This window comes from Microcaecilia unicolor, chromosome 4 (assembly GCF_901765095.1).
Source record: "Microcaecilia unicolor chromosome 4, aMicUni1.1, whole genome shotgun sequence".
Lineage (NCBI taxonomy): Eukaryota > Metazoa > Chordata > Amphibia > Gymnophiona > Siphonopidae > Microcaecilia > Microcaecilia unicolor.
In genome coordinates, this window is record NC_044034.1 from 271,531,024 (window position 1) to 271,550,098 (window position 19,075).

The 19,075-nt window shown below is 43.6% G+C and overlaps 1 protein-coding gene across 1 annotated transcript in view; it reads right to left on the minus strand.

The window, feature by feature from the left end:
* Positions 1-19,075, minus strand: part of COL4A2 (collagen type IV alpha 2 chain) — a 440,984-nt gene that overhangs the window by 418,772 nt on the left and 3,137 nt on the right. Inside the window, exons 2-3 of the mRNA XM_030201563.1 lie at positions 17,833-17,953; positions 17,668-17,707 (exon numbers count right to left, since the gene is read on the minus strand). Of these exons, the coding sequence (XP_030057423.1) occupies positions 17,668-17,707; positions 17,833-17,876 (84 nt within the window). The 5' untranslated portion in view covers positions 17,877-17,953. The remainder of the gene's footprint in view (positions 1-17,667; positions 17,708-17,832; positions 17,954-19,075) is intronic.

Sequence of the window (19,075 nt, forward strand, 5' to 3'; positions counted from 1 at the left end):
ACAACAATTAACTTCTATATGCATTGATTTCAAAAACATGTCTGGAAAAAGTCAGAAAATTGGCCAAAGGAATCTCAAAAAGATTTGAAAATGAACCAACATTTTTTTTCATGCACAACCCTCGTAGAAAACCTTAAAGGGCAATTCTATAAATTGGCACCTCAGCCTAGGTGCCGCAATGCCAATAACAGCATCTTGGCACCAATAGTCAGTTATAGAATACTGTCATAAGGTCCTCACTGGACCACCCATGTGTAGGTGTACCCTCTTATGCCATGTTAATGCTAGACATAAGCTGACGTGTCTCAGTGCACCAAGTGATGCTTGCAGTTTATAGAATTCTATAAACTACATGCCTAATTGGGAGACACACCCAAGGCCTGCCCAAGCTCCACTCAACTGTGTACCCCCTTGAAGTTAGACACTATCCAGCTTATAATCGAAAGTGATCGCCGGCCTTCTTCCGACACAAATCGGGAGATGGCCAGCGATTTCTTAAAAGCGGCGAAATCGGTATAATCAAAAGCGGCATTTTTTACAGCATCGCCGCTTTCCCGTTGCTTTGCTGGCGAAAGTTCAAGGGGGCGTGTCGGTAGATTAGCAAAGGCGGGACATGGGCGGGCATGGGCGTGGCTACCAGATGCCGGCTTTCGCCGATAATGGGAAAAAAAAAGCGGCATTAAGCAGTATTTCGCCGGTTTAACTTGGTCCTTTTATTTTCACGACCAAGCCTCAAAAAGGTGTCCCAACTGACCAGATGACCACTGGAGGGAATGGGGTATGACTTCTCCATACTCCCCCAGTGGTCACCAATCCCCTTCCAAAATAAAAAAATAAAACTAAAAACCTATTTTGCCAGCCTGTATGCCAGCCTCAAATGCCGTACTCACCTCCATGACAGCAGAATGTGTTGTATCCTCCGACAGCCTTTCCCTGGTTGCGATGTGGCTCTCGGGTGAGTGTGACACCTTTTCTGTTAGGTGCCCTGCAGAGTCACATTAGCAATGCATTGTGGTGGGTGTAGGGTACTGGGCTCTACTCCCATGGTGCTTTTCCCCCCTGCTAACTGGGTCAGTGTGCCCTGTTTTGTTTCCTGTTGTAGTCCATGCGGTAGTGGCCATTTTTGTAAGCCAGTTTTAGTTTCCTTTCCTGTGTTACCCACATTAGAGAACGTAGTTCTTACCTTGAATGGTGCTGAAAGAGGGCATTGTACACCATTGTGCCAGCTCTGACCTACTGCTAATCTTAGTACCAGGGGACTCTTTGCCAGTGGGGCACAACCTCTGATCTGCAGTTAACTGTGAGTAAACGTGCTTATTTCAAGAAAGGACTTTTTCAGAGAGATTAGTCTTCAGGTGTGAACTGGTGTGCCAAAGTTATACAACAGTAATAAGTCCTAGAGGCTGTATGCAGGTCCCTGGAGCAATTTTAGTGGGTGCAGTACATTTGTGGGTAGTGGGTTTGGGGGGCTCAGCTCCCAAAGTAAGGGAGCTATGCATGTGGGAGCTTTTCTGAAGTCCACCGCAGTGACCCCTAGGGTGGCTGGTTGGTGTCCTGGCATGTCAGGGGGGCCAGTGCACTAAAAATGCTGGCTCCTCCCATGGCCAAATGCCTTGAATTTGGCTGGAGTTTGAGATGGCCGACATAACTTTCCATTATCGCTGAAAAACAAACTCGGCCATCTCAAACCCGGTAAACTCCACGGCATTTGGCCAGGCTAAACCGTATTATCGAAAAAAAAGATGGCCGGCCATCTTTTTCGATAATACGGTTCCGGCCAGCTGTAGCGCCGCCGCCAACAAAGATCGCCGGCGATCTATTTGGCCGGCGACATTCGATTATGCCCCTCTATGGCACTTAGGCGCTATCATATAGAATAGTGCCTAGTGCACATAGCTGCCTAACTTTCAATCTTATGGCACCTTTGATGCACGTATGTGGCACCTACCTCCACGTGCTATTTTATAGAATTGCCCCTTAACCTTTGGTATAGGCTCCATCATAGGCAGTTGGTGACTCAGATGTTTGGAGAGGCTAAAAGGGGGTGGGACTGAGTGGGGCTAGGGTGAAGTGAGTGGGGTAGGAAAAGGTGGGATGGGGCAGGGTAGTGACACCTATATTGGTAGTAAATAGACAGTGGGTAACTTTTGAGCACAGCAGGGAAGTACTAGTAACTAGTGGGGTAATTAAATTTGCTGACGACACAAAGTTATTTAAAGCTGTTAATTCACAAGAGGACTGTGAAAAATTACAAGAGGACCTTACAAGACTTAAAGACCGGGCATCGAAATGGCAGATGACGTTCAATATGAGCAGTTGCAAAGTGATGCATGTGGGAAAGAGGAGCCCGAATTATAGTTATGTAACGCGAGGTTCCACATTAGGAGTCACCGACCAGGAAAGGGATCTAGGTGCCATCGTTGATGATACATTGAAACCCTCTGCTCAGTGTGCGGTGGCCACTAAGAAAGCAAATAGAATGTTAGGTATTATTAGGAAAGGAATGGAAAACAAAAATGAGGACATTATAATGCCTTTGTATCACTCCATGCTGCAACCACTTCACGAATACTGTGTTCAATTCTGGTCACTGCATCTCAAAAAAGATACAGTGGAATTAGTAAAGGTACAGAGAAGGGCGATGAAAATGATAAACGGGATGGGACGACTTCCCTATGATGAAAGGCTAAAGCGACTAGGGCTCTTCAGCTTGGAGAAAAGATGGCTGAGGGGAGGTATGATAGAGGTCTATAAAATAATGAGTGGAGTGGAACGGGTAGACGTGAATCATTTGTTTACTCTTTCCAAAAATACTAGGACTAGGGGGCACACAGTGAAGCTAGAAAGTAGTAAATTTAAAACGAATCAGAGAAAATATTTCTTCATTCAACGTGTAATTAAACTCTAGAATTCATTGCCAGAGAATGTAGTAAAAGCAGTTAGCTTAGCGGGGTTTAAAAAAGGTTTGGATGGCTTCCTAAAGAAAAGTCCATAGACCATTATTAAAATGGACTTGGGGAAAATTCACTGCTTATTTCTAGAATAAGCAGCATAAAATGTATTGTACTGCTTTGGGATCTTGCCAGGTACTTGTGACCTGGATTGGCCACTGTTGGAAACAGGATGCTGGGCTTGATGGACCTTCGGTCTGCCCCAGTATGGCAATGTACTTATGTACCCCTCCACTCCTTTCCTAGTACTTCTATTACTGATGATAATATGCACATTGAATATATTCCAGGGAATTTGGTGCCCCCCCAAAAATTCAAAACAATGCACCAAAATAATACAACATATTAAACAGAACAATATTGAAGCGTTCTGAAAACATATGCAGGTACTTTAACAGTTAGCATTCAGTCAACCCTAGAACCCCAGTCCAGCAGCTTCCTATTGGCCATGCTAACTGTGATGTTCACAGTATGTTTTTTCTAGCGAAAAAGGTGCCGATACTCAAATGCCAGGCCACCCTTCAGTGGTGGGGTCATCACGGAGGGACCCACCCCACAACAGCCAGGCCCTCTGCAACCAGTCACAGAATCTATGACAAGGCAGAATTGGTGTGTAAAGCCTGAGCTCTTTCATTAAAACTTGGGGGTCCATGGGCCAATTTTAGCAGACAATGGAAAAGGTACCCCCAAGTACCCCCTCAAAAAAAACCCTGGATGTTCAGCAGCACTGTAACAGAAATCCTGTGGTTACTGGCAACCATTACAGGATTTGCCTATTAATGTTTTTAGGTAGTTGCCAAATGACCACCAGGCCTTCCATCCGCTGGCTTTTAGTTTATTGTTGAGCTCTAACAAACATGTTCATGCATTATCTGTATTAGCTGTATCTAATGGTTAGAGCAACAGGGTGAGAACCAGGGAAGTCACAGTTCAACTATCAATGTCACTTGGCAAGTCACATAATTCTGCACTGCCTCAGGTACAAACTTACCCCCCCTGTTTACTAAGCCGCGCTAGTGGTTGCCGTGTGCCAGTGCCAACAGAGCCCATTCACTTTGAATGGCCTGTGAGGAAACTGCAGCGCAGCAGATGATAGCGCAGCTTAGTAAACAGGAGGGTTAGACTGTAAGCCCTCCAGGGACAGCAAAATACCTCTTACACCTGAATGTAACTCAGCTTTACTCACTACTAAGAAAGGCGTGAGCTAAATTGAAATCCAAAACCCATTACAAGACATACTGTGAATCAATACAAAACCCTACATAAATCATTCAAGACCTTTAAAGCATACAATAGCACTAACTTCCAGGAATCACACAAGGGTCTACCTAAGAAAAGGCAGTACAGTAAATATTGAAGTGGGCTGTAGAACATCAACACAACATTAGGAAAAATAAATAGGCCGGATTAGTACATATTGATCCTACAAGGACAATCAATACGTTTTTCACACACACACACACACACACACACACACACACACACACACACACACACACACACACACACACACACACACACACACACACACACACACACACACACACACACACACACACACACACACACACACACAATACAGATACACCCTTCACCACTTATAGAATAAGAAACCACAAACTAAGAATAGAAATATGTATACAAAAATTAAACTGAATCCCCAAGAAATCAGCCTCTGCATATAGTGTAACACCAGAGAAAAAGAAACAGTGATGCATATCCTTCTTTACTGTGCAAAATAAAGAAAACAGATGCAACTTTCAGAAACTGACACATTTCAATCACTATATTACAAATTAACAAACAAAGGTAAAACAAAAAATGGAAAATAAGGTTATATGTTTTTGACATCTTTCAGAGGATAAAACCTCCTTCCTCAGGTCAGGTTTTATCCTGAAGTGAGGAAGAAGCTTTTGACCTCTGAAAGTGCTAGTTAAAGAATGTATTTAGTCCAATAAAAAGATATCACCATATTTTCCATTTTTTTAAAATTTTTTATTTATAAATTTTCTTTTATATATCAAGCATTACATCTTGAAGTATAGAAAAAGACAATTTAGTTTCCAAATTTTTTCATAACAATATCAATAAAGGAAAAAGAGATAGAAATATCAAAAATATAGGATAGGAAATCAATACTTGTCTATAGTCCACAATATCTGGGGGTTATCACAATTTCAAGGAAAAATATATAAATCAAATTTAGAAATCAACTTCCAAATTTAACTTGGCGGTTAGTATAGGCAGGCCAGGTAATATATATATTATTTATGGGGTTGAAGTTGTTAGAGTCCCTAATAATGGAGACTGTGGGTCTCTCAGCTTAGCTTCCAAAAAGGAATTCAGTTGTTTCACCTCAAAAAATACATATTTGATTGAATTCAATTTTATCACACACTTGCACGGGAAGTTCAGCCAAAATAATGCCCCAAGTTGCAAAACCTTTGGTCTCAGTTTGAGGAATTCTTGTCTTTTCTTTTGGGTAGATCTTGAGACGTCGGGATACATTCTAATTTTACAGTTTAGGAAATCTGGTCTTTTGTTCAAGAAAAATTGTTTGAGTATCCAGGCTCTATCTGGTTGAAGTATGAAAATCACTTTGAGTGTCGCAGTTGTCAGGCCCTCATTGTCTCCTTCAATAATATGAGTCAAATCCAAAGTTTAAACATTCATTTCATCTCTTTGCAATAAATCTTTCTTACGAAATGGTTCTACATAAAAAATCTTTGAAATTGGTGGATGTGATTTTTCTGGAATCTTTAAAGCTTCAGTTAAATATTGTGTGAAGGTTATCAATGGTGAAATGGCAATCTGCTTAGGAAAGTTTATCAATCTGAGGGCGTTGGAACGTTGGTAATTTTCTAATATTTCAATTCTGTTTTGAAGATCATATTTTCCATTTTTTGCTTTATTTTTTGCTTTATTTTAATTTATTAACCTTTAAAGTGGACTAACTTCGCTACCACACTACTTCACCCTAAATTAAGAATAAAATTCTTTGTTCGACATTAGTTGTCTAGCCATTTAATTTTCCTAATTGTGTAGGTCTCGGTCTCTGGTTACTGCTTTCCTGTCTTAGCTCTCTTTCCAGGGTCTACTTTTTGTTATTCTTCTCTCTCCTTCTGTCTTCTTCACGTCCTCCACTATATCCATCTCTGACACTGATCTTTTTATTTCAGCTTTCGTCTATTTTTCTGCCTTTCTATTCAATTCAAATTTCATTTACTCTTACTATCCAGTCTTCAATCTCACTTGATTCACTGCATTTACCTACAGCTTTCTATATCTCTCACTCTATCCATGCCCCCCCATTCCCTTCCTCTTATTCCTCATTCTCTCTTTTCCCCCATCTAGTATTACTCCTGCCTCTCTCTCTCTTTTCCCCCATCCAGAATTATCATTCTCTCTATCTCTCTACTCCTCCACCTAGCATTACCTGCACTCTCTCTCTCTTTCTGTTGTCCCCATCCAGCATTGCCCGATTTCCCTCTCTATCTCACTTCTTTCCATCCAGTAGTACCTAGTCTTTCTCTCTCTCTCCCCCTGTCTCACTTCACTGTATCCAACATCTTCCTCCCATCCAGCTTTACCCGTCTCTCTCTCTATCTCTCTGACTCTTCTCCCCCCCCCATCCAGCATTATCCCACCTCCTTGTCTGTCTCACTTTTCCCCTTTAGCATTATTCCCTCTCTTTCTCTGCCTTGCTTCACCCCATCCAGCATTACCCCGTCTCTGTATCTCTCTCTCTGTCTTGTGTCTCTTTTCCTTCATCCAGCATTGTCCTGTTTCTCTCTCCCTCTCTTTCCTCTCATCCCATCCATCCAGCATCTCTCCTTTCTCTCTCTTTCCCCCTCCCTCCCACTCACTCTGTTGATGTTTTCTTGGGTCGGGTCATATCAGTACTGCAAACAAAAGACATGCGGGACCATTTTCCTGCGTGCACCGCTGCTAGCTCAGCTGCTTCCACCCCTGCCCCTCTGATACAAACTTCCTGTGTGGAAGGAGCGGGAGCAACTGAGGTAGCGGCGGTATGCACAGGAAAATGGTCCCTTGCATCTTTACTTTGCTTGTAGACTGATACCACCTGACTCAGGAAAACAGCAACAGGGTGATTGGGAGAGGGAGGCGATGAGAGAGAAAAGGAGAGATGCTGGAAGGAGGGGGGGGGGGTAGAGGAAGAGAGACAGTGAGGCATTTATTTTACTGTTGATACCACCGACCTGGGAAGATAGCAGGAGCAGTGCCGTAGCGAGGGTGGCTGACACCCGGGGCGGGTCGCCGCTGCGCACCCCCTCCCAGGTGCAGCACGGCGCCCCCCCTCGGCGTGCACCCCACTCCGGCGCACACCCTCCCCCGGAGCACGATCTTACTTAGTTTAGACGCGAGGGGCGGGCAGGAGGTCCGATCCGCCCCCGAGTTCACGTCGCTGGGAGCTGCATCGGCTCCATTGGTTCCTTGCTCTCTCTGCCCTGGAACAGGAAGTAACCTGTTCCGGGGCAGAGGGAGCAAGGAACCAATGGCGATGACACCCCCCCAGCGGCGTGCACCCGGGGCGGACCGCCCCACCGCCCCCCCTTCCTACGCCACTGAGCAGGAGAGAGGGGAAGTTAACAAGGAGGATGAGATTTGATATACCTGTCTTGGGGTTTGGGGAGGCCTCTTATACGGGGTGCCTATGGGCTCCATTCCCAGTCTCCTGGCAAGAATTCAAAAGTTATTAAAGGGAAGAGCGGTACCCTACATGGTGATTTTTCTGAGCGAAGACAGAATAAAATAATGAAGAAAACAGGGAATGAACTATAGCAGTAATTAACTTGATGCAACCTCAGGAGAATGAGGGACTAGAATCCTAGTTCTACCCTGCTTATCTCACAGGAAGCATGAACACAGGAAATAAGATACAAATCTTTAAGCTATCTATACAAGCTTAAAGCGGACCTGAAGGAATGTCTCCATTTTGTGATCATTGCAAATCAACTAGACCTAGTCCCTTGACAACTGGCTAAATAAAATCAAAACAAATTAAAAAACACTCAAGCCTAAGAGAGAAAAAAGTACAGTTTAGATGGGGTTTTACTTGAATGCTTTAAATCTTAACTGGTAAGATAATATCAACCCCAATTTTCTACTTTCAGCTCAGGGCACAATATAGGACAAAAGGGCAAACAGGAAAATTAAAGTAAAACAAAATTCCAGCCCAAGGTGAGGGGGAATTCTAAACATGGGATGGACCTAGCAGGCAAGGTTAATGAGGTTAACAGACTGAGTCAGTGAACATGCAGTGGGCAAGGATCAGGTAATGCTGAAATCCTGAGGAGACAATAAAACCTACGCAGATTTTCTTTCCTGTATTGTTAGTTCCTTCGTTACAGGAAATACTTTAAAACTTGCTAAATAAATCTATTGTAATACAGATTTCCTGCAAAACTCTAGTGCAGGAAAACTTGTTTCAACAGACTCATCACAGATTTATGGCAATTGCCAGAGATGTAATATTTTGGCTTATTAAGAAGTACTAACTAATAACAAGTGGACTGACTACAGAAGATAAATTATTTCCTTGTACTTATTACAGATGACTTTTCAGAATGTTGCTATCATTTTGTGATTATACCACAATTGTATAAGTTAACTTTCCATTAGTCCTTCCCACTATTCCAAAACCTCTGGGATAGCTGTGTCCTTCAACCAGCAGGTGGAGATAGAGAAGTGAAAACTGAGCTGTGAAGGAGTGGCCTAGTGGTTAGAGTGGTGGACTTTGGTCCTGGGGAACTGGGTTTGATTCCCACTGCAGGCACAGGTAGCTCCTTGTGACTCTGGGCAAGTCATTTAACCCTCCATTGCCCCAGGTACAAATAAGTACCTGTATATAATATGTAAGCCGCATTGAACCTGCTATGAGTGGGAAAGCACGGGGTACAAATGTAAGAAAAAAAATACATATCACTCTACTCTTGGTAACTAGTCCAACTTCTCAGTATTTACATAGACAAGTAATAAAGAGAAAGTCAGAATAAACACAACAACCTTAAACAACTTGCTAGCCTAACACTAACCTGACAAGCAAACATGTGTGGAACTCTCTCATCTCTGAACAATTTGTAGAGAACAAGAGATATGCAGGAAGCACCATGCAAGGTGACAGTCATTATTAGACTCATTAGTTCGAACCAACTAAAACATCTCAGAAACCTCTGGTGGGCCTCTGGGATAGTGGAATAGACTAATGAAAAGAAAATGATCAGGTAAGACCCAACTTCTCCTTCAATTACGTAGGTTCCCACTATTCCAGAACCTGTGGGATGTTCAAAAGCAATCCCTAGAGTGTGGGACCGCCATTCTGAAAACAGAAGCCCTATAACTGGCTTCCGAGTGTGCTGCAACGTCCACCTGGTGTGCAACGTCGACCAAGTTGCCGCCTTTCAAATATCCGCCGAAGACAGTAAGGGAATTTCTGCTCAGGATGTCACTGTATACCTCATAGAATGAGCCTGCAACATCTGAGGAGCCTGCTTCCCCTTAAACAAATAAATTTCAGATCATCCCCCTCTTCAGGAGGGAGCTTTCCCTTATGACTCCTTCAATAATGGCTTCTCTGAATAGACCTAGGCCACATCAGATGTCTAAACAAGATCTTTTAGGAGCCAGAGGAGCAGCGGGGTGAGACATTGAAGCAGCTTGCAGCAACTCTGACTGTCTCTGCATCAGTAAATAGGCCTGGTGTAAGAGCAATATAAACTTCAGAGAGCTGAATGCTCTGTCGGGCCCTGAGGCTGTAAAATGGTGGCTGTGCTCCGCACATGATCAGACAGAGACTGCTCCTCACTTTCAGTCGGCTCTGACAAATTGGTGCCCGTTTCCATGCTCTCCTGCATCAAACTGCACACTGGCTGTGCAGGAAAGCCCAAAACCCTGGCATATTCAGATACTGCACCAAATCCGAAGATGTGTTGCCACTGTTTGCATTCCATGGGATTCCCGACATGCATGCACTGAAATGCCCTGATGCCGGCTGGAAGGTCTCACAGCAGGAACATGCTTAACTGCCTCCGTGGGAGTCACCATTCACTCTGACTGTCACAAGTACAGCACAGTGTGTCCCAAGCGGTGAGTCAGGATCCCTCCCCTGCACCAAGTAGAGCTTGCAGCCCTCCAAACGGTTCTGAGTCAAACTTTACTCGGACTTATCATTGCCGGCTGCTCCTCCCAAGTTCAAAGTCTCCACAAGTCTTACCACAGATGAGAAAGGCTCAGGACTGATACTTTGTCACATGCTCTCCAGCAAACCTCTTTCCTTCTCCTTTCATTTTTTTTAAGGTTGCTGTGCTGGAAAAGGAGAGCTCCATAGGAAACAGGGGAGAGGTGAAGGAAGGGAAGAAGTACATTTGTGGGGCACCAGAGACAGGGATCTGAAGACCTCCAGATATGACTCTGGAGACACGAGCCACCTGCAAAGCCTCAATTGGGGACCAGTTGACCTACTGGACCTGGAGCAAAGCACTCAGAACCAGAGGCTGAAAAGTGTTTCCATCCAACTACTGGAGATAGAAAATACTGAGGAGCTGGACTGGATGCCAAGAGAAGTATGTCGCAGTTCATTTTTCAGTTCTCTATCTCCATCTGCTGGTTGATGGACACAACTATCCCACAGGTTCTGGAATAGTGGGAAGCTAAGTAATAATGGAATGGTTGCTATTTTAGAAGCTCTATTCTTGTTTTGGATGTCTGAAAACTGGCACTTAGATGTGCATATTGCATGGACGTCCAAATCCCAATTTTACAAAGGAAGGATATGGCCATCTAACACTGCAGTACGTCTATATAGCAAAGGGGTGTGGACTGGGCATGCTTTAAGTGCGATTAAGCAGGGCCCACCTGGATATCCAACTCTGATCAGAGAAGGGGAAGGGACGTCTAAGTCTGAAAAGATGGGCTTTGTTACTTAGACCTAGTACTTGTCACATCCAGGTTACAGAAACATGCTTTGATTGAACAGCTGTCCACTGGAGAGATAAAAGCGCGACACCTCCTTAATTCCCCAGCGGTTGCTGTCCACTCCTTCTCCACTGAATGTGAAACCAGCAAGGGCACTATGAAATCTTCACAAATTATGGACATTCTTAAGAGAGCAGCTTCTCTAACTGAGAAGTAGCCTAAGGGTTATTGCAGTGGTTTGGGAATCAAAGGTCCTGGGCTCAAATCCCACTGCACCTCTTTTTTTTTAATTGTGAGTCTTCCAAGATCAGAAAAATATTTGCTATACCTGAATATATAAGACACCTGTATGTCTGAAGGCTATTGAAGTGATGCACATTCAGATATAGTAGGCATTTTTTTCGTTCTTGGACAGCTCACAATTTTTAAAAAAATCTCAAACAGCTGAAGTAGGATTTGAACCTGGGTTCCTAGCTTTCTAGTCTACCTCTCTAAGCATTAGGTTACTCCTATACTCTTCATGACCCTCTGTGTGGCCATTTTATAAGATGGATGTTCCCATGCTGCCACACAGATGTCCATGTCCCTTGCTCTCCCCCGTTTCATAATTTGGACATTTCAGTTTGTAAAATGGGCGTTCATGCTGGATGTTTCCATTACATGGATGTCCATCTCACATTTATTTTGAAACAAGCTGTATCCTGTTCAAAAATACATATGAGATGGACAACTATTTGTGACGTTTTGCCTTGGACATCCATATTCTGAGTTGGACATCCTTTCTAATATGCCGCTCAATACTGATCCCCCAGTGTAACATTGCATCTACTATTTGTAGATGATTTGAAGATTTACAGCTCCTCTGATCATTGAATTGAATAGCTCTGAGTAGTGAAGAGATTCTCAAATGACATCAAGATGACTTTTGTCCTGGATAACTGTGCTACGACAACCTCCTTTCAAGAGAAACTAAAATGGAAATTATCTTTCTGACTGAAGACTGTAGTATAACCAAACTTGAGCAGGAAGGCATATATAAGGAGGAGAAGAAGGTAGAAAAATCCAATACAGATAAATGAGAGAAAATATCAGCAACAAATACCACATGAGACTGAAATGGAAATTGAAAAATACTTTAACAGCCTAGAATAAGAAACAAACTATTATCCAGTTTGCAATACCTATCCCTCCATACAGCTTTAGAATTGCAGACTGGCTGAAAAGAGATCTTCAAATACTGGATTTAAGACCATGAAAACTCCTTCATGCTCACCAAGTAGTCTATAAGAAGCAGCAGAGTATGTTGAGATTATATATCTCAAGAGACAGTCTTATAAAAATAGATTACACAGGTGCAGCTACATTTTACATAGAATGTAGAAATCAGAACTGAGGATGTGTCAATTTCTGGTAGTGTTTTTTAGAAGAGGATCTGCCAACATAAAGGATGTTGACTCCATTAGAGTTAGAGCAGACCATGCTTGTTTCAGCAACGAGTAAGACAGCTTGTATAATGTGTCCACAATAAATATCACCTAGTTCAAACCCTCAGTAGTGACACTGGACTCCCTAAGGAATACTATTCTTGAAAATATTTTGGTAACTAAAATTGATTTTGGTTTGTGTTTAATGACGGAGGTCCAGAGCAATAGTAGACTCAATGAGCAGAAAATTGAGAAGAATGAGGTTGAATTGCTTGAAATCAAGCAACAGATAACTGATTTGAAACCATTAAATGAGGCCATGGTTAAAGATCAGCTAGTTATACATCAGAGAATGGAAGATTCTGAGAACTATGCTAGGAGGTAGAACTTAATATTTTTAATTTTCTCCAGTCTCTGTCTGTTTGTCCCACTGAAATGCTGTGGATATATTACAGGGAGATTTTGAGTTTGCTAGTGGAAACTATTCCAACATTATCTATACCTTTTTTGACCTTCCATCAGATCAGGCCAAGACTGGGCAGAGACAAGAAGAATAAAAGTTTAGCAGAAGTTTCAATAGACAGTTTGGACTTCTCTGGCCTCTTGGTGGGTTCTCACATGTAGATCAATGGTAGAGAAACTTTATTAGTGACTTCTGCACTTGAACCTGACAAGCTTAGGAGTCTCAAGATGTTTTCAAACATAAACAGGCAACGTTTCTGGGGGCTAAAGTATACGTTTCTCCAGATACTTCTAGGGTAGTGCTTGGATGGCTAGGGCAGTTCCAGGGATGTACGACTGCAGCCAAATAAAATTGGATAGTGCAGAATAATGATGCACCTATGGAGAACCCACCCAGGTCACAACCTTAAACACAGCGCATTGTTATCCCTTTTGGGGTCCTCCTGACCCACAGTTTGAGAAGCCATTCCAGGGCATCTCAGACAAGGTGCAAACTGTTTCTGTCTAAGGAACAGAATGTGATCTTGCTTAGGGCATCATTTGTATTACGATTTCTCTTTCTTTGCATCATAAAGTACTGTGAACAGTGATATATTTTCTGTGACCAAAGAACAGTTGCAGAATTTTATTAATAAGAGTACCCGAAGTTGGGGGCTGCGGCAAATTTGGTATTGTGGTTCTTACTTTTTCCCCTTTCTTTTTTTTACTTTTCCTGTACTTTATCGGAAGGTCTGTGTGATGGGGGCTTATACAGTTTAACATGAGATTATAATTTTATATTGTGACTATTATTTCCTTTTCTTATGTTGACTGGCTATAGTTGAGGTAACTACTAGTACCCACCAGCTTATGAATGGAAGTATGCACAGATTTATATCATGGGTTGCAATTTATCATGAGCCCACAGAGTCAGCAGGCACAAACAGCATTTGTCCTAGTGAGCTATTAGTTCTTTTGACTTAGAAAGTCACCCCCCCCATTTGTTAATATGAAATGTTCTCTCTAAGTATACATGGTTCCCGCTGCAATATTGAACCTTACAAATGTAGGTCAAGTTCCAAATAAAACACATAAAGTCACAAAGGAATTTATAGACAGATGAGAATTCTGAGCTAAAATAGTAAAACCTTTTAGCTAATTAACAATTAGATGTTAGCCACTTATCAACCAAGCCTAACAGCTTCAAACTGTCAAAACTGCAGAAATCTATTCTAAAAATATAAGAAATAACAGCTTGTTTAAAAAATTGTACCCGTTTCCTGTGTATAAGAAAGTTTTAGTCTTTTTTATTTATGATTTATAATCTGAGAATACAATAAATATTAAAATGGTACAACTTATCTTTTTTCTTACATCTACTTTTTCTGAATACTAAGGACTCAAACTGGATGAGGCATCTGGGATCCTGAGACCTAGGAACTGCAGCAGTGTTTTTTGCTCTTTCCCTTTTCTTTCCTTGGTTTCTACTCAGGAAATCTAGACTACCCCAACTTGACATTTCGTCCTTTAGATTGTAAGCTCTTCTGAGCAGGGACCATCCTTAGTTATTAATTTGTACAGCGCTGCGTAACCCTAGTAGCGCTCTAGAAATGTTAAGTAGTAGTAGTAGTTTCTATATTTTATGATTACGATACTTTAGTAATGTCAACTAGATGGCTTACCGATGAGTAGAAAAAATCACAACAAACTTGGAAATCTGGAAAAACTGTCTGAGGAGGGTGTTGGTAGGGTCAGGACTGAGTTTGGATCCAGACATGGGGAACAGAGCAACACCTCTACCCAATTGGTAAAAAGACTCTCAATCTGAATAGACTAATTGGGCCAACTGGTCTTTATATGTCACCATTTATTATGCTACTATGGGGTCCTTTTACTAAGGTGTGCTGAAAAATGGCTTGTGGTAGTGTAGGCGCAGGTTTTGGGTGTGTGCCAATCCATTTTTTAGTGTACCTGTAAAAAAGGTCTTTTTGGGGGGGGGGGCGAAAATGGACATGCGGCAAAATCAAAATTGCCGCGCATCCATTTTGGGTCTGAGATCTTACCACCAGCCATTGACCTAGAGGTAAAGAATCTGGGCAGTAATAACCTACGTGTGTCAAATGGCACTTGGCGTGCGTCCATTACGCACGCCCGAAAAGAAAAAATATTTTTCAGACGCGCTTATCGAACACGCGCCAAAAATGAAATTACCGCAACAGCCATGCGGTAGTTGGGCAGTAACTCCATTTTGGCGCATGTTGGGCATGAGTAGATGCTTAAGTGGCTTAGTAAAACATAGTAACATAGTAGATGATGGCAGAAAAAGACCTGCACGATCCACCCAGTCTGCCCAACAAGATAAACAGCAGCAAGCAGCTCAGCTTCAGCTCCCGTCGGCCTTCCTTCCCTGCCTGTGCCCCGCCCTCGCCGACGTGACGTCACACGAGGGCGAGGCACAGGCAGTGAAGGAAGGCCAACGGGAGCTGCAGCTTGCTGCTGTTTTGGCGCTGCTGTAAGTTGAATAATGAAGAGAGGGCCCGGGCCGGGTGAAGGGGGGGAGGGGACATGGGAGGTCTCAGAAGGAGGGGGGGGGGGCCTTGGAGCTGGGAGGGCTGGACTGAAGGGGGCCTTCCAGCTGGTTGGGAAGAAGGCACGGGGGGGGGGCAAGGGGCCTTGGAACTGGGAGGGAGGGAATGGGGCCCCTTACAGTTGTGAGGGAGAGCAGGGGGCCTTGGAACTGGGAGGGAGGGAAGGGGGCCTTGGGAGCTGGGGGGGAGGGCCTGGGGCCTTGGAACTGGGAGGGAGGGCGGGCAGGGGGCCTTGCAGCTGGGAAGGGGGGAGGACTGGAGCCTTGGAGCTGGGATGGAGGGACAGAGGGGGCCTTGCAGCTGGCAGGGAAGGAGGATGGCAGGGGGCCTTGCAGCTGCAACGGGAGGGGGGGCCTTGGGAAAAAAAACATTCCAATACGCGCCCGTTTTAACGGGCTTATCGGCTAGTCTAAGAATAAAGCAGTAATCACAAAATATTCAGATGTATAATTTAAAGTTTAACCATTACACCTGTACCATGACTGTCCTGAAAATGATGCCTTTGTCAACCTCTCTCAATGATCAACCCACAGTTACTCTTCACAGTCTGTATTCTACTAAACACATTCCACCATCATTCTGAGGCTGCTTTTACAACAGACTTTAACTCTTTCTACTTATACAAACGATTTTGACAGTGGGGTCCCTGGCCTGGGAAGCACATTTCTCAAATTATTCAAACAGTGCTGGGGGGGAGGATGATAATGTATGTTCTCCTTTTCATAGTTACAGTCCAACTGTACTTGATGATCTTCAATTTAATCCCCACCCTCTTCATTTTTCTTTGCAACTCATAGTCTACTATTTGCTTTTGTTGTGTGTCTTGTCTGTCAATGTTGATTAGATTACAAGCTTCCAGGAGCAGGAACTGTGCATTATCCCCCGGATTCTATATGGCACGCCTAGAGATCCATGCTGAAATCTAAGTGTATTCCATAACAAAATGCGAAATTGGCTTAACAAGCCAATCAGCGTTGATAACAGCATTTAACAAGCAATAATGAACACTAATTGGAAATAATTAGAATTTACACGCATAACTCACTAAGCGTATTCTGCAATGAACAGCACCTAAATTCTAAAGCATGCGGTTCAAAAGGGGCGTGGCTATGGTGGAGAAATGGGCGTTTTGTGGGCATTCCCAAATTTACAAGCACTGTTATAGAATATGGCCCAGTCCTCGTAAATCTACGTGCTGGGATTTATGCCACATTTTCATTGGTGTAATTGGATGCACATAGTTTTAGGCACTCGGATATCAACTAAGTGTATTCTATATACCACGCCTAAATCTTATAAAATATGCTTAGGCGAAAATGATTTCTGCACAGATTTTCCAGGCACCATATAAAGAATCTCCTCCTATATGTCTCTGTACAATGCTCAATGTATCTGGTATGACCTGAGCTATACAAATAATTATAATTTTATTCATTACATTTATATTCCATTGTATTCAAACATGTTATAGACAGATCCCAGAATAACATTCATAATAGAATTAACAACACAATTCAATACCACATAAAAAAAAAACAAAATATACATACAAAAATAGAACAGCAAAACTTTGCTCCAGGCTATGCGCTTAGTGGAGTCCCACACCTAACTTTAGACATGAGGACCTACACCAGCTGAAAACTGGTGTAAAAACTGGGGCGCAAGTTGGGCGTGTAACCGCCAGTATTCTATAACCCTGTGTCTAAATATTTGGAATGCCCCTGGCCCATCCATGCCTCTCCCATTGCCACGCCCCCTTTTGGGTTGCATGCAAGACACTTTGACGCCCAGCATTATAGAATAGTGCATAGGCAGATACGTATGTAAATCCAGATTAGTGTCAGTTAACTCCTATTAACCTCACTAATTGGTTGCGCACACCCAATTGACTAATTAGTTTACACACACATCTGGGCTCCACGCCCAACTTGGGGCGACTTATATAGAATCTGGGGGTGTATGAAAATCAATCTCATGCATATTTCAATATGAGTATCCTGAAAGCTCAACAGGCTGGGTGTGTCTCAATGACTGGGGTTGAGAACCCCAGTTCTAATCTAAAGCATCTTTCACTAGGAAAACGAAAACAGCGCATCGCGTATAAATAGTTCATAAAATAATATAATCACAAGAAAATTAAAGAGGGCTCTCACCATCTCCTGCTTCTTTATAAAAATAAAAACCACTTCTATTCATTTTTTAATTTACTTTCATGTCATGTCTCTTATGAGAGCTTTATAGGAAGGGAGCTACTGCTGTGGGGTATCTTTAATTCTAATTTTTTTTAATGACAAATTGTTTCCCCATAAACAGATAAGTAATACTTACAGCTTTCACATGTTCTGCTATCAAGATGCAAAGCGCAATCCTGAAGAGAAATAGAAGAAAACAAACAAACAAAAAAATCATTGCTTAACATTATGTGAATCCTTTTACAGGACATGTACATGTGAAATGCAAAGTGACTGACTATAAGCCAAGAACAATACTTACTGCCAAAGTATATGCCACTTCATCTGTAAACTTGTTTGTACCATCCAGTACACCGTACCCTTGGTCCTGCTCTTGGGCTGTCCTGAAGTACTGCAACAGGAGTTCTCAAAACACTCCTACCCTGCAGGATAAGTGGCAAGAGAAGATAGTGAGATTAGAAAAATAGCACTTCAGCTCTCATTATCAGCTTGCAGCAGGGGCGGACTGACCACTCGGGCAACTGGGCAGTGCCTGAGGGCCCAGAGTTTCTGCCTGGATGCCCGGCGCACTGCTGGCCTCAGCAGGGGACAACATATTCTTTCCTGCCCGGCCCATTGGGCTGCCGCTATCCCCTCTGCCCGACTTCACCATATTTTAAAAATTGTGGTCGAGACTCCCTGCGGAAGTCTCACGAGACTTTCGAGACCCATTACAGCCGGAAGTCTCGGCTGCCATCTTGAAAACACCGCAGCACCGACAGGCAGGGTATAGCAGCAGCACAGTGGGCAGGAAAAAACATGCCCCCCCAGCAGAGGCCACTAGAATACCAGGACCCCTCAGGTAGGACCAGGGCAATAGGGGTGGTGACTGTGGCGGTGGTGGGGGGGGGGGGGGTTTGAAAACACCGCGGCACCGACAGGCAGGGTAGCAGCAGCACAGTGGACAGGAAAGAACATGCCCCCCCCAGCAGAGGCCACTAGAGTACCAGGACCCCTCAGGTAGGACCAGGGCAATAGGGGTGGTGACTGTGGCGGCGGGGGGGGGGGGGGGGGGTTTGAAAACACCGCGGCACCGACAGGCAGGGTAGCAGCAGCACAGTGGACAGGAAAGAACATGCCCCCCCCCAGCAGAGGCCACTAGAGTACCAGGACCCCTCTAGGACCAGGGCAATAGGGGAAGCAACTGTGGTGGCATGGGGGGTTCGGGCAGGGGCTGGGCGGGGAGCCCAGACCTCCCCCAGTGCCCAGGGGCCCAGACCACCCTCAGTCCGCCCCTGGCTTGCAGACCAACTCTCTTGAACATTTGCTTCTGTCTCTCTTCATCCCCATCTTCTGTCTCTTCCTTTACTTCCAGAGCAATAAGAGTGGCAGGGTGTGGATGCTGAGAGAGGTGTACACGATTATTAACAGAATGCATGAAAGTAGGAGAGAAATGGCATGGGGACAGACAGTGTATCACCTTCCAGCAAACACCAGACCTATGTTATTTTTTTAAAATTCTCTTTATTTGCCACCACAACATCACAGAACAATACATTAACAAG